The following is a 13,397-nucleotide window of genomic DNA, read 5'->3' on the forward strand; positions in this document are numbered from 1 at the left end:
TGCTTTTGACCTCCATTGCATTGGTATTGCACAATTTTTTAAAAAAGAAGAATTGGAATTGTTTAGGTCTCAGCAGCCGACCTCACTAATTGGGCTTGTTCATCAACCGAGCCCCTAGACTTCAACTTGGTTACAATTTCAATCACTCTGAGTTGGATTTGAAGTCAGGTCCTGGAGACGTTTGGAGAACCTGCCAATCAAGTCACATGACCAAACATTTTACATTAAAATTCTGAGATGGACAAATCTGTTCTCCTTCTTGTAAATTATAATTTTCCTTAAAGCAGATGGTGCTGTCTCATCCTTCATAAGAGAATGGAATAAAGTAAATATCCCATATGCCAGTTGTCCTATTACTGTCGTATTACACTACCTGATGCGTAACGTGAAGCAAGGAACACAAGTTCAACATGAGTAAGAGTTTGTTAGGAAAGCCACGGTCATTCTCCTAGTTTAAAGAAATATTTTGAGATAGAGTATTCAAATTACGGACTCATATTCCACAACAAATTGTAGGACTAGGGGTGACTTTCCATGGGATTCTCCCGCTTTTCCGCTGTAACTCAGCGGAAGAGGCAAGGAAATTCCAGAAAAACTGTAAATGAGCAGGAATTTTTTAAAAATTCGTTCGTGGGATGTGGGCGTCGCTGGCGAGGCCGGCATTTATTGCCCATCCCTAATTGCCCTTGAGAAGGTGGTGGTGAGCCGCCTTCTTGAACCGCTGCAGTCCGTGTGGTGAAGGTTCTCCCACAGCGCTGTTAGGTAGGGAGTTCCAGGATTTTGACCCAATGACTATGAAGGAATGGCGATATATTTCAAGTCAGGATGGTGTGTGACTTGGAGGGGAACGTGCAGGTGGTATTGTTCCCATGCACCTGCTGCCCTTGTCCTTCTAGGTGGTAGAGGTCGTGGGTTTGGGAGGTGCTGTCGAAGAAGCCTTGGTAGTTGCTGCAGTGCATCTTGTAGATGGTACACACCGCAGCCATGGTGTGCCGGTGGTGGAGAGAGTGAATGTTTACGGTGGTGGATGGGGTGCCAATCAAGCGGGCTGCTTTGTCCTGGATGGTGTCGAGCTTCTTGAGTGTTGTTGGAGCTGCACTTATCCAGGCAACTGGAGAGTATTCCATCACACTCCTGACTTGGGCCTTGAAGATGATGGAAAGGCTTTGGGGAATCAGGAGGTGAGTCACTCGCCACAGAATACCCAGCCTCTGACCTGCTCTTGTAGCCACAGTATTTATGTAGCTGGTCCAGTTAAGTTTCTGGTCAATGGTGACCCCCAGGATGTTGATAGTGGGGGATTCGGTGATGGTAATGCCGTTGAATGTCAAGGGGAGGTGGTTAGACTCTCCCTTGTTGGAGATGGTCATCGTCTGGTGTGAATGTTACTTGCCACTTATCAGCTCAAGCCTGGACGTTGTCCAGGTCTTGCTGCGTGCGGGCACTGACTGCTTCATTATCTGAGGGGTTGCAAATGGAACTGAATACTGTGCAATCATCAGCAAACATCCCCATTTCTGACCTTATGATGGAGGGAAGGTCATTGATGAAGCAGTTGAAGATGGTTGGGCCTAGGACACTGCCCTGAGGAACCCCTGCAGCAATGTCCTGAGGCTGAGATGATCGGCCTCCAACAACCACTACCATCTTCCTTTGTGCTAGGTATGACTCCAGGCAAGGGAGAGTTTTCCCCCTGATTCCCATTGACTTCAATTTTACTAGGGCTCCTTGGTGCCACACTCGGTCAAATGCTGCCTAGATGTCAAGGGCAGTCACTCTCACCTCGCCTCTGGAATTCAGCTCTTTTGTCCATGTTTGGACCAAGGCTGTAATGAGGTCTGGAGCTGAGTGGTCCTGGCGGAACCCAAACTGAGCATCGGTGAGCAGGTTATTGGTGAGTAAGTGCCACTTGATAGCACTGTCGACGACACCTTCCATCACTTTGCTGATGATTGAGAGTAGACTGATGGGGCGGTAATTGGCCGGATTGGATTTATCCTGCTTTTTGTGGACAGGACATACCTGGGCAATTTTGCACTTTGTCGGGTAGATGCCAGTGTTGTAGCTGTACTGGAACAGCTTGGCTAGAGGCGTGGCTAGTTCAGGAGCATAAGTCTTCAGCACTAATGCACCTCCACTGTTTATCGAACAAGCCGAGAGGGAACTGGTATGGGATAAATTTAGACAAAACTTCATGATATAAAAACAGAAAATGCTGGGAAACACTCAGATCAGGCAGCAGCTATGGAGACAGAAACAGAGTTAATGTTTCAGATCAAAGGTCATTGACCTGAAACATTAATTCTGTTTCTCTCTCAACAGATGCTGCCTGACCTGCTGAGAGTTTCCAGCATTTTCTGTTTTTATTTTAGATTTACAGCATCCCCAGTATTTTGCATTTGATCTCAATGGTGCTGCTATTGTACATTTTTTTTTAAGAATTGGAATTGTTTAGGTCTCAGCAGCTGACACTTCTAAATTGGGCTTGTTTCTTAACTGAGCCCCAGGCTTCAACTTAGTTACAATTTCTGTTAAAACTTGAATTTTTAAATATTTATCTCTTACTTTGTTAAACTTTCAGTTAAATAGTTCCACTTGCTTAAATTTTCACATTCTGATGCACAAGTGTAATGAACAATGCTTCCTGTGTTTTTTGGCAATGGCAATATACTTGGATTGGACTAGATCCTGATAACCACATATCAGATGATACCACACAGCTAGCAAGAACCAGTCATAAAGCAATTTGGAATACTATACTCATACAGACACAAAAAAAAATATTTTTTTAATGAGAGGGAATAGTGCATTTTTTGTGGAATTCATTGTTGAAAATCACCTGCGACTTGCTGATCACGAAGCCCTACATTTCAAAAGTCATGGTCCGAGGGGGTCCTAACGCCTGGGAGTCACGTCCCGCAAGGTTCTCTCTCACTTAACACGATCCACAATGTGTAATGAATCAAGTGAAACATTTCAGGAGGAATAAGAGCAGCAAAATGGAGGAGGAAAGAATTGTAACTACTCCCCGATTAATATTTGCCAGTTGTCTGCGAATTACGAACATTAAATCAATCTCAGGGTGCAGCTGATGAATGTAGTTGGCTGGAACTTGTCTCTTGTGGTTTAAGAAGTCATCTGAACCGTTTGATTGGATGACAAATCAGTAATGCAGTCAATTTTACTTCAAGTTTTGCATGGAAACCAAGATGGAAGGGCCAAGACCCATCGTGCAGGAAACCACCTCGATTGTAAATGGTGACAGAGAAGCTGAGGCAAATTGGGAAGTAGTGATTCTACAACACCAAATTTTAGATTTAACAGCTTGAATACTGGAGGTGGAATGAAAGACTGGAGGAGGTAAGGAACTCCACAGTTTTAAGGTACTGGGAAAGAATGAGTTAGAGGACGAGGTAGTGCCACAATTCTTGACTTCAACACATGAGGATGTAGAAAAGAGGAAATGATTTAAAATGCTGAATTTGGAGCTTAGAAAGAACAAGAGGAAAGTCCAGGAGAACTGGCAGTAGTAGCATTGTTAAATGAGGAAGAAACTAGAAAGGCTGTAACGATTGCAGAGAGGTTGGAGGCTAAAGGTTAGACAGGGATTGCCTATCTGGCCCCTTTAGACTTAGGTAGTGCTCTAATGTGATGAACATCTCCTCATGACAACCTTTTCATCTATTCTGATTTGTATGCAAGATTTCCATTGTAACACAGGTTCAACATAAGAAATAGGAGCGGGGGTAGGCCACACGACCCTTCGAGCCTGCTCAGCCATTCAACCAGATCATGGCCGATCTTCGACCTCAACTCTACTTTCCTGCCCGATCCCCATAGAGTTCAAAAATGTATCTATCTCAGCATTGAGTATATTCAATGACTCAGCATCCACTGTCTTCTGGGGTAGAGAATTCCAAAGATTCACAACCCTCTGAGTGAAGAAATTTCTCCTCATCTCAGTCTGAAATAGCTGACCCCTTATCCTGAGACCATGCTCCCTAGTTCTAGACTCTCCAGCCATGGGAAACAGCCTCTCAGCATCTACCCTGTCAAGCCTCCTCATAATCTTATATGTTTCAATGAGATCACCTCTCATTCTTCTAAACTCCAGAGTATAGGCCCATTCTACTCAATCTCTCCTCAAAGGACAACCCTCTCATCCCAGGAATTAATCTAGTGAATCTTCGTTGCACTGCCTCTAAGTATATCCTTTCTTAGATAAGGTGACCAAAACTGTCCGCAGCATTCCAGGTGAGGTCTCACCAAGCCCTGTACAATTGTAATGAGACTTCCTCCTTACTCTTGTACTCCAACTCCCTTACAGTAAAGGCCAACGTGCCATTTGCTTACCTAATTGCTTGCTGTACCTGCATGCTAACATTTTGTGTTTCTTGTATGAGGACACCCAAGTCTCTCCGAACACCAACATTTAATAGTTTCTCACCATTTAAAAAAATATTCTTTTTCTATTCCTCCTACCAGAGTGAATAACCTCACATTTCCCCAAATTATATTCCATCTGCCACCTTAGTCTCGCTTTTAAATTATCCAGCACTCTACCAATTGTAGAGGACAGTGATGCATTGTTGCTTGTATCACACTAGTTCTACAAACATTATATTCCTCCACAAGGAAAAGAAAATTCTCATGTCAACCTTAATGTTTCTCACAATGTCAGATTGTGTCCGACCTGTAGACATTGAGTTCTGTGTCTGTGAGAGTTGCTACACCATTCACAAAGAAACCTTTAACGCAGTCTCCCCTCACTTTTCAAAGCGGCTGACAGGTGAACATAAATCTTCGGTTATAAGTCAACTGTAAAACTATGGAACGCATAAGAAAACTTATTGTAGCAGTCTCTTGAATGTTGGCTGCCCGATCAGGAATATTTGCTGCTGATTTATATGAGAATCGTGGATCGATTATCATAGTTAGAAGATTTGATTGGTTATTGACCTGTCATTAATTCCCTGATAACATCCTGATATTTTAAAATTGAATTTTAGCAGGAGCACTGTTGCAGTTAAAGTGTCTGATAGATTACTGTTCACTGCCCGAGAACAGTCTTTATAAACACTCTTCACCGTACATTTTTAATAATTTGACTGTTTTTTGCTTACCTTTCTTCCCCTCGAGGTGCTGACTCATGCTGGGATGTGTTCCTTTGATGCCCCATTCAAGGGATCACTCTTCTAGCACTCACTATCAAGGCTCACACTCGAAGACTACTTAACCATACAGTACATCAGTCAAACCCAATTCTGTCCTCTCCTGATGTCCTGCACAATAGCTCTGCATCAGGAATTAATATCTAAGGTAGCTGCGTCTGCTCCAGTTTAGCATTTCCCTTTGCTATAATTGTCATTCCTGACTTTCTTACGGTAAGGACGGGGTGTATTTATATTTTTATTTTTGTTAGTTCTCATCCTTGCTTTCAATCCCTCCATGGCCTCACCCCCCCTCCCTCTCTCTGTAACCTCCTCCAGCCCTACAACCCTCCAAGATCTCTGTGCTCCTCCAGTTCTTGCCTCTTGCGCATCCCCGATTTTAATCACTCCACCATTGGCGACCGTGCCTTCAGTTGCCAAGGCCCTAAAGCTCTGGAATTACCTCCCTAAACCTCTCTGCCTCTCTCTCCTCCTTTAAGATGCTCCTTAAATCTTTGACCAAGCTTTTGGTCACCCGTGCAGATGATACAAAAATTGGCCGTGTGGTTGATAGTGAGGAGGAAAGCTGTAGAGTGCAGGAAGATATTAATTGAATGGTCAGGTGGGCAGAAAAGTGGCAAATGGAATTCAATCTGGAGAAGTGTGAGGTAATGCATTTGGAGAGGGCAAACAAGGCAAGGGAGTACACAATAAATAGGAGGATACTGAGAGGTGTAGAGGTGTTGGAGTGCATGTCGAAAGATCCCTGAATGTAGCAGGACAGGTAGATAAAGTGGTTAAAAAGGCATACGGGATACTTTCCTATATTCTATGCCTCGGCTAATAAAAGAGCAGGGAGGTTATGCTATAACTGTATAAAACATTGGTTAGGCCACAGCTTGAGTACAGTGTACAGTTCTGGTCACCACATTACAGGAAAGATGTGATTGCACTCGAGGGGGTACAAAGGAGATTTAGAAGGATGTTGCCAGGGCTGGAGAATCTTAGTTATGAGAAAAGATTAGATAGGCTGGGGTTGTTTTCTTTAGAACAATTGTAAGGAATCTTACAACACCAGGTTATAGTCCAACAGTTTTATATGAAAATCACAAGCTTTCGGAGCTTACCTCCTTCGTCAGGTGAGTGAGGGGTTCTAAAAACGCATAGCATATATTAGGCTGGGAGACGATCACAGCAATCAAAGGTGTCGTTGGTGTTCAGACAGGTTAGCCACGGGAAACATTACATCCCAGAATACTGAATACACAATGGGTCAGATTACAAAGCCAGAGAGAGAAAGAGACCCGAAAGGCAGAGAGAGAGAGAGAAAATGTCCAGTTGTATTAAAAACAGATAACTTTTTTTTCTGCTACACGTAACCCCACCAGCGGAAAGAAAAAAGTTTTCTGTTTTTAATACAACTGGACATTCTCTCTCTCTCTCTCTGCCTTTCGGGTCTCTTTCTCTCTCTGGCTTTGTAATCTGACCCATTGTGTATTCAGTATACTGGGATGTAATGTTTCCCGTGGCTAACCTGTCTGAACACCAATGACACCTTTGATTGCTGTGATCGTCTCCCAGCCTAATATATGCTATGCGTTTTTAGAACCCCTCACTCACCTGACGAAGGAGGTAAGCTCCGAAAGCTTGTGATTTTCAAATAAAACTGTTGGACTATAACCTGGTGTTGTAAGATTCCTTACATTTGTCCACCCCAGTCCATCACCGGCATTTCCACATCTTTAGAACAATGGAGGCTGAGGGGAAATTTAATTGAGGTACATAAAATGATGACGGGACTAGATAGAATGGATAGGGAGGACCTATTTCCCTTAGCAGAGGGATCAGTGATCAGGGGGCATAGATTTAAAGTTATTGGTAGAAGGATTAGAGGGGAGCAGAGGAGAAATTGTTTCACCCAGAGGGTGGTGGGGGTCTGGAACTCACTGCCTGTGGTAGGGGCAGAAACCCTCAACTCATTTAAAAAGTACTTGGATGTACACTTGAAGTGCTGTAACCTACAGTGTGTGGAAAGTGGGATTAAGCTGGATAGCTCTTTTTCAGCCGGCATGGTTGGGCTGAATGGCCTCCTTCTGTGCCGTAACTTTCTATGATTTTAATATCTCCTTATGTGGCTCGGTGTCAAATTTTGTTTGATAACCCTCCTGTGAAGCATCTTGGGACATTTTACTACGTTAAAGGCACTCTATAAATGCAAGTTCTTGTTAGTTGACATCCCAATCGCACAAAGTCTCACAACAGGTCGAATACATTTAACGTACGAACATACGAAATTGACAGGCAGGCAAAGAGCAGCTGGTCCATCAAGCCTGCCCCAAGATGGCCGTAGCATCATGACAAAACATGTCCTTCCTTCCCCCGTAGTAATCTCCTAGTTAATCAACTGGAACACTTAAGTTACGAAGCCAATTATTCAATATCATATCAAATCATAGTCACATGATCAGTTCCATGCCTTTCCTCCTGAACAGGCAAATCATTTCTAATCAGGTACATTTTGCACCCCATTGCTTAGTACTCAAACACCAAACAAGAATTTGAGACCGCGTCAGAACACAATGCATTTTTATTATTATCTGAAATCCTTGACGACAAATGGTCATCCAGGGACTTCAGGAGAGATCCTGTGATTGGAAAAAAGCTCGAGTTTATGGAAGGCAGGTGGGCCAGGAGTCACAAGTGTTATCAGTTACTGTAGGCTTCTGAAATTTGCTTGATTGCCTTTGAGGGTTTTTTTCCTAAATAGGCCTAAGGCTTTTTCTCTTATTTTTTTTTGTTGTTGCCTCTCCCAGGAGATAGCATGACAGGGAAAAAGGAGGGGGGAGGAGCTCGATGGTGCACCTGAGCTGCACCATGTCTGGATAGGAAGGGCCGCATGTTCTTCTCTTACCCATGTTCAGAATTTCCTTGGCTGTTCTATTGTTTCCCTCGTAGGGTTCAAGGCTATTTCAAAAGGGACTATCAGGCGATTACTGTAATCATTGCATTAGACCACTTACCACTTATGTTTGTGGTGATCTCAGTGAGTGCCGTCTGGCCAAATCCTTTGCCGGTGGACGCCCTGACCGAGAAACGATAAGTGGTGCCCGGTTCCAAATTTGCAAACACGTGGTAGGTTTCGTTCCTGGGTTTGGACAGAGACCTCTTTGGGCCGGGCACAATCACTGCTGGGTCGGAGGACTCGATGCTTTGGTAGCTTATCTGTTGGCACAGAGAACATTATTTGAGCAATAGGACGCGTGGATTACACAATGGATCTAGTTCAATCTGTTTAAATGCGCATCAGATAGTACGTCCCGTACACTTCATAGCACACAACTAAGTAGATAAAATGTTTCGAGAGGAATTCTCGCCACCGGAAAACCTTTTGAAAATTAAAGGTTTCCCGATATGGCCATTGATCATCGCTTTACCCCTGCCACTGAGCGCACCAAATTGAACGGGGGTACTGCTTCACCGATGCTGGCCGCCCATCAGTACCTCGCCCGACTGCCAATTCTTCACTCGTGGGCGAAGGGCGGGGTGAACGTAACAATCAAATCTCCTGCTGTCCTCACCCGACGTCTGCACATTCGGACTTTCCAACACGAGTCATAAACCAAAAAGGGCTCGTGCGATCCAGTGCGGAATTCACTAATCTCAGCGAGGGAACCCTCTACATCCCCCAGTCCCCCACCCCCCCGATCTGGGTAGAGGAGAAATCAGCTAAAGTTCCTGCTCTCGATCACTATCTAGTGACCCCCCCTGCTGGAAGGAAGGAAGGAAGGAAAGTAGGAAAGACAGAGTGTGTGTGCGCGCACACGCACACACACGCACACGCACACGCACACACACACACACGTCAGGCTTGGCTTTGATGCTGTCACAGGACGATGAACAGCCTCCACTGTTCATTCTCATGGCTGACATGAAGAATGGTGTTTGGGTGCGATAGTGGAGGGAGACTGATGCCCAGTAACCACACCCAACATGAGTCAGCACCCTCAGGATAAAAGGGGAGAAACTTGGGGAATAAAATGTTTCCTAAAGACATTTCAATGGATTTTACAAGTGTTGAGTAATAAATAAATGAAATGCTGTGTGTGATAAATAGATTAATAAAAGCTTCCTTCAGCCCTTAATTTATATAAGGTGCAGTCAGAAAACTACACTTAATACATGAAGGAAACACAGCCAAACTCATTAACTTACCATAAAATGTTCTGTAGGTTGATTTCAGACCACATAACTCACTAAACCCAAGTGTGTTTGCGAGCCCAGCTCACTGGTAGTTAAATATTTAATAAACTACTGCTTCCAGTTATGCATCTTGTTTATAGCACAATTACTAATGCGAGGGAATATTCTCAATGTGTAGATATCATTTGCTGTGAAGTTTCAGTGAAAGAACAGCAACCTGCGATGGACTGAGAGAGAGAGAGGAGAGGAGAGGAGAGAAGGAGGGATAGAGAGAAAGAAAAGGAGAGAGAGGCAAAGAGAAAGTGCGCTCGTGTGTGTGTGTGTGGTGTGTGTGTGTGGTGTGTGTGTGTGTGTGTGTGTGTGTGTGTGTGTGTGTGTGTGTGTCTTTTGGGGGTTAAGGTTAAACATGGGAGAATGAGAACGATTGGTGGTGCATGCATACAAACAGTGATATGCTCAACGTTTAAACATAGGTGGGTTTTCACTTGCATAACACACTACTGGAGCTTTGGAAGATTTGTCACCTCCATCTTCAGTGTCTTACATGGGTATCTTTCATCACTATAAAAGCCACTTAGAGACGATTCATAACTAACTGGCTAATATTGATTGGTTCCCACATGACTTTGCAAGAAACCAATTGGTCAATGTTCGTCAGGTGGCAACATTTCGTTAATAAATTTAATATCTTAAAATTAAATTCGTACAATGTGTGCCATGGCTGTATGTAGAGTATTGCATAGAATCTACAGCACAGAATGAGGCCATTCGAACCAAGTCCCCAATGCCGGTGTTTATACTACACACAAGGCTCCTCCCACTCTAATTACCTCTTCCCACCCTGCCCTGTATCTCTTTATTCCCTTCTCACTCATGGATGCATCAGGCCGCCCCTTAAATGCATCAATGCCACCAGCTTCAACCACTCCATGTGGCAGTGAGTTCCACATTCTCACCACTCTCTTTCTCTCAAATCCTCTGTTTAATCGGTTAGTGGTTGTGGATGATGGGTAAGGTGGCAGGACTGAGACACAGGTAGTAAAAAGCAATGATGGTGGAGGCCAAGTATCTCTCCACAAGGGGAGCAAAACAGACGGGAAAGCCACCCCGATCCGCCTACAGACTGATTCAGAGCAGAACTGGTGGAGGCCTGCGAACAATTGGAGCTTAGCCCAGAGAAACCAAGAGGGCTGAGGAAGAAAATGGAGGGATTCGCGAGAGAAAGTATCCCAGCCAGAAAACAATGGTGAAGAGCAACTCGGAGCGGGTTTTCAGTGGGAAACTATTCTGGTGAGACTCTCCCAACCAGCAGGATGACCTGTTCCCACAATGGAAATGCTTTGACTCACATGGAGAGCCTCTTCGTCCATCCCACTCGGTGCCAACCTGCTTCCGCTTGGCGTAATAGGACTCCAATTTGCATGAATTCATGAGGCCCCCGCCTGTTTAGGCGGGTGCCTCATCTGCCTGCAAACCACCACCCTCCCCCAATTCTCTACTGCATGACCCTCCCAAAATCCCCACCCCACTACTTACATGGAAGCTGGCAGCCAATTTGCGCACAGCAAGGCCCCACAAACAGCAATGAGACACATGACCAGATAACTTTTTTTATATAAGTAACGTTTGAGGAATAAATATTGGCCAAGAACTCCCCTGCTCTTCTTCGAAATAATATCACGGGATCTTTTACGTCTAGCTCAGAAGGCAGACAGGACCTTGGTTTAACGTCTTATCCGAAAGACGGACAAGCTTTGTCTACTTCAGAAACAAGTTAAGAACAGCCAGTTTCATCCTCTGTGCCATAGCCTGAAGCCCATAGGTGAGATAAAGAACATAGGAGCATGATAGAATCACAACCTACCACTCTGCAATACTTGGTAATAGCTCATCACTACCCAGTTCGTACTGGAATTAGAATTTCTCTCCTCCCCTTCACCACCACTCATGAGTTAAGTGTCAATAGCCAGGCGACGCACGGAGCACACAGTACCTCACCTTGGGCCGGGATAGGCGAGATGGGGGGGGGGGAGGGGTTAAAAAAAGTGGTCAGGCAGAAGCAGAACTCTTGCCATTTTGTTGCAGAGTTAAATGGACAGTAACCATGGAGACGCCCGTTGTGTTAGTGCTCGACCCTTCAGGCTGAAAGAAGAAAAGTCACAGTGATGGGCACCTAAGGAGGGGGCGGGGGGGGGGGGGGGTAACATTTAATTGGTAAATCTTGAGCGATGTTCAATGGTGGTGCTTGTGACAGAAATAAACGAGCATCCAGCGTTCTCATTCAGTGGGGCATGAAAGGGGGCAGCATTGTGGCGCACCCACTGGACAACCAATTGGGAACATGCGGGTTCAGGTCCACAGTCCAACACACACCGAGCTGCTGGTCTCAGCTGGTACTGTTGTGGAGAGAAGGCCAAGTCCACAGAGGGAGGATTATTACCCGGCTACTCCGATGCATCTCCAGCTGGTGGCTTGTGGCTTGGAGAAAGGCTGGACACCAGGTGGAGATGTGTGGCCAGGAGAAACTGAGAGTAGAGAAAGAACACAAGCCATCCACACACCCATTCACTAACTGTTCTGTTGACCGGAGATTCCTTGATTGCCTTTTCAGAGTGCATTTGGTTCTATTATCCCATTTGCAGAACAAATGTGACCTTTGGCCCTCAGATCTCACTGCAACAAGCTATTTTTCTACGAGAATTACCTCATACTGTGTGATGACACCATTAGGCTCCAGCGGTTCATCCCATTTCAAAAATATCATGTCCTCCAGGGGGGTTCCACTGATGGACTCTGCCGGAATTCCACCAGGTACTGAGGAAGAAGAACAGCCATCACACGTTACATTCCTGCTCAACATTATTATAACATGTCTAACAAGTGAGGAGCCCTCCATCTCGTGATATAGAATTAAAAGTCTTGTGTCTGGCAGGTGTCCATAGTGTGTGAAAAATATATGTCACACTTGAAGGTGCCACCTCTGCAAAGTGAACGTCACATTTGCACTGATTATATCAAAAATCAGATCAGCCATGATCTCATTAAATGGCGGAGCAGGCTTGAGGGGCCGAATGGCCTACTCCTGCTCCTATCTCTTATAGTCTTGTGGTCAAACTTAAAAAGGAACAATTCATAGCCAATCACTTAACTAACCAATGCTCATTAGCTCATAGATGAGTAGTGGAAGGCATAGTTAGTACACACAGAGTGCAATATAAACATAATAACCCTACAACATATCCTATGGCAACTACTCAGTATAACAGTGACTTATCTGAGACACTGGACCGATATAACCAGCATTTCAACACTTACTAAGCGTTGGCTTCCCAGCTATGACAAGTACGTTAATATCCAACTGACAGCATGTACCAGAATTAAAGTCTCTGATCACTCTAACTCTACAGTGGGCGATTGAGGGGTGTTAGTTTTGGGACTGGTTCAGATGGATTTTAAAGACTTTTCCAGTCCAATATATTCCTTTGTTTTTATGTACCCCTTTTCCAGATGCAGGTCTTGTTTCATGAAATTAGAAGAACTGTTGTTAATTGTGGGAAGAATTATCTGCTTTTTCCTCAGTGATCTAGTTGTAACTTCAGTTATGACTCCGTTTGATGTTAATGGTAGAATTTCTACAGTCGGGATTCACTATAATATCAGTTCTATCTCTCTTATGCAATGCAGCCTCGAGACTTAGTTCATTGCATTCAAGTTTGAAGCTAATACTTTGGCTTCCAACCCCCTGCTTTCTCTCTCCATCTCCCTCCAGTGCCCCCTCCGGTCTGCCATCTTCTACGTTGACTTTGCTTCTCCTAACTGCAGTTTTAATCTCTCCTGATGGTGTCCAAAGGTCCATTATTCTGTGTTATTCAAGCTTCAGAAGCTAACCTCCCCCGCACCCCCCGGGCCCCAATTCCTTTTCCCAGGCTTTGTTACAACCCAGAAGAAAAGGCAAAATGCTGCAGATGCTGAAATAAAAACAGAAAATGCTGGAAACATTCAGCAGGTCAGGCAACATCTGTGGAGAGAGGAAGGTCGGGTTAATGT

The 13,397-nt window shown here is 44.6% G+C and overlaps 1 protein-coding gene across 5 annotated transcripts in view; it reads right to left on the reverse strand.

Moving 5' to 3' along the window:
- The window catches only part of LOC137342691 (receptor-type tyrosine-protein phosphatase U-like), a 767,577-nt gene that overhangs the window by 90,350 nt on the left and 663,830 nt on the right, over positions 1–13,397 (reverse strand). For all 5 annotated transcript variants that reach the window (XM_068006795.1, XM_068006794.1, XM_068006792.1 and 2 more), the window contains 2 exons: positions 12,055–12,164; positions 8,171–8,372 (listed from right to left, as the gene is read on the reverse strand). In XM_068006795.1, coding sequence (XP_067862896.1) covers positions 8,171–8,372; positions 12,055–12,164 — 312 coding nt within the window. The remainder of the gene's footprint in view (positions 1–8,170; positions 8,373–12,054; positions 12,165–13,397) is intronic.

This window comes from Heptranchias perlo, chromosome 26 (assembly GCF_035084215.1).
Source record: "Heptranchias perlo isolate sHepPer1 chromosome 26, sHepPer1.hap1, whole genome shotgun sequence".
Taxonomy (NCBI): Eukaryota; Metazoa; Chordata; class Chondrichthyes; order Hexanchiformes; family Hexanchidae; genus Heptranchias; species Heptranchias perlo.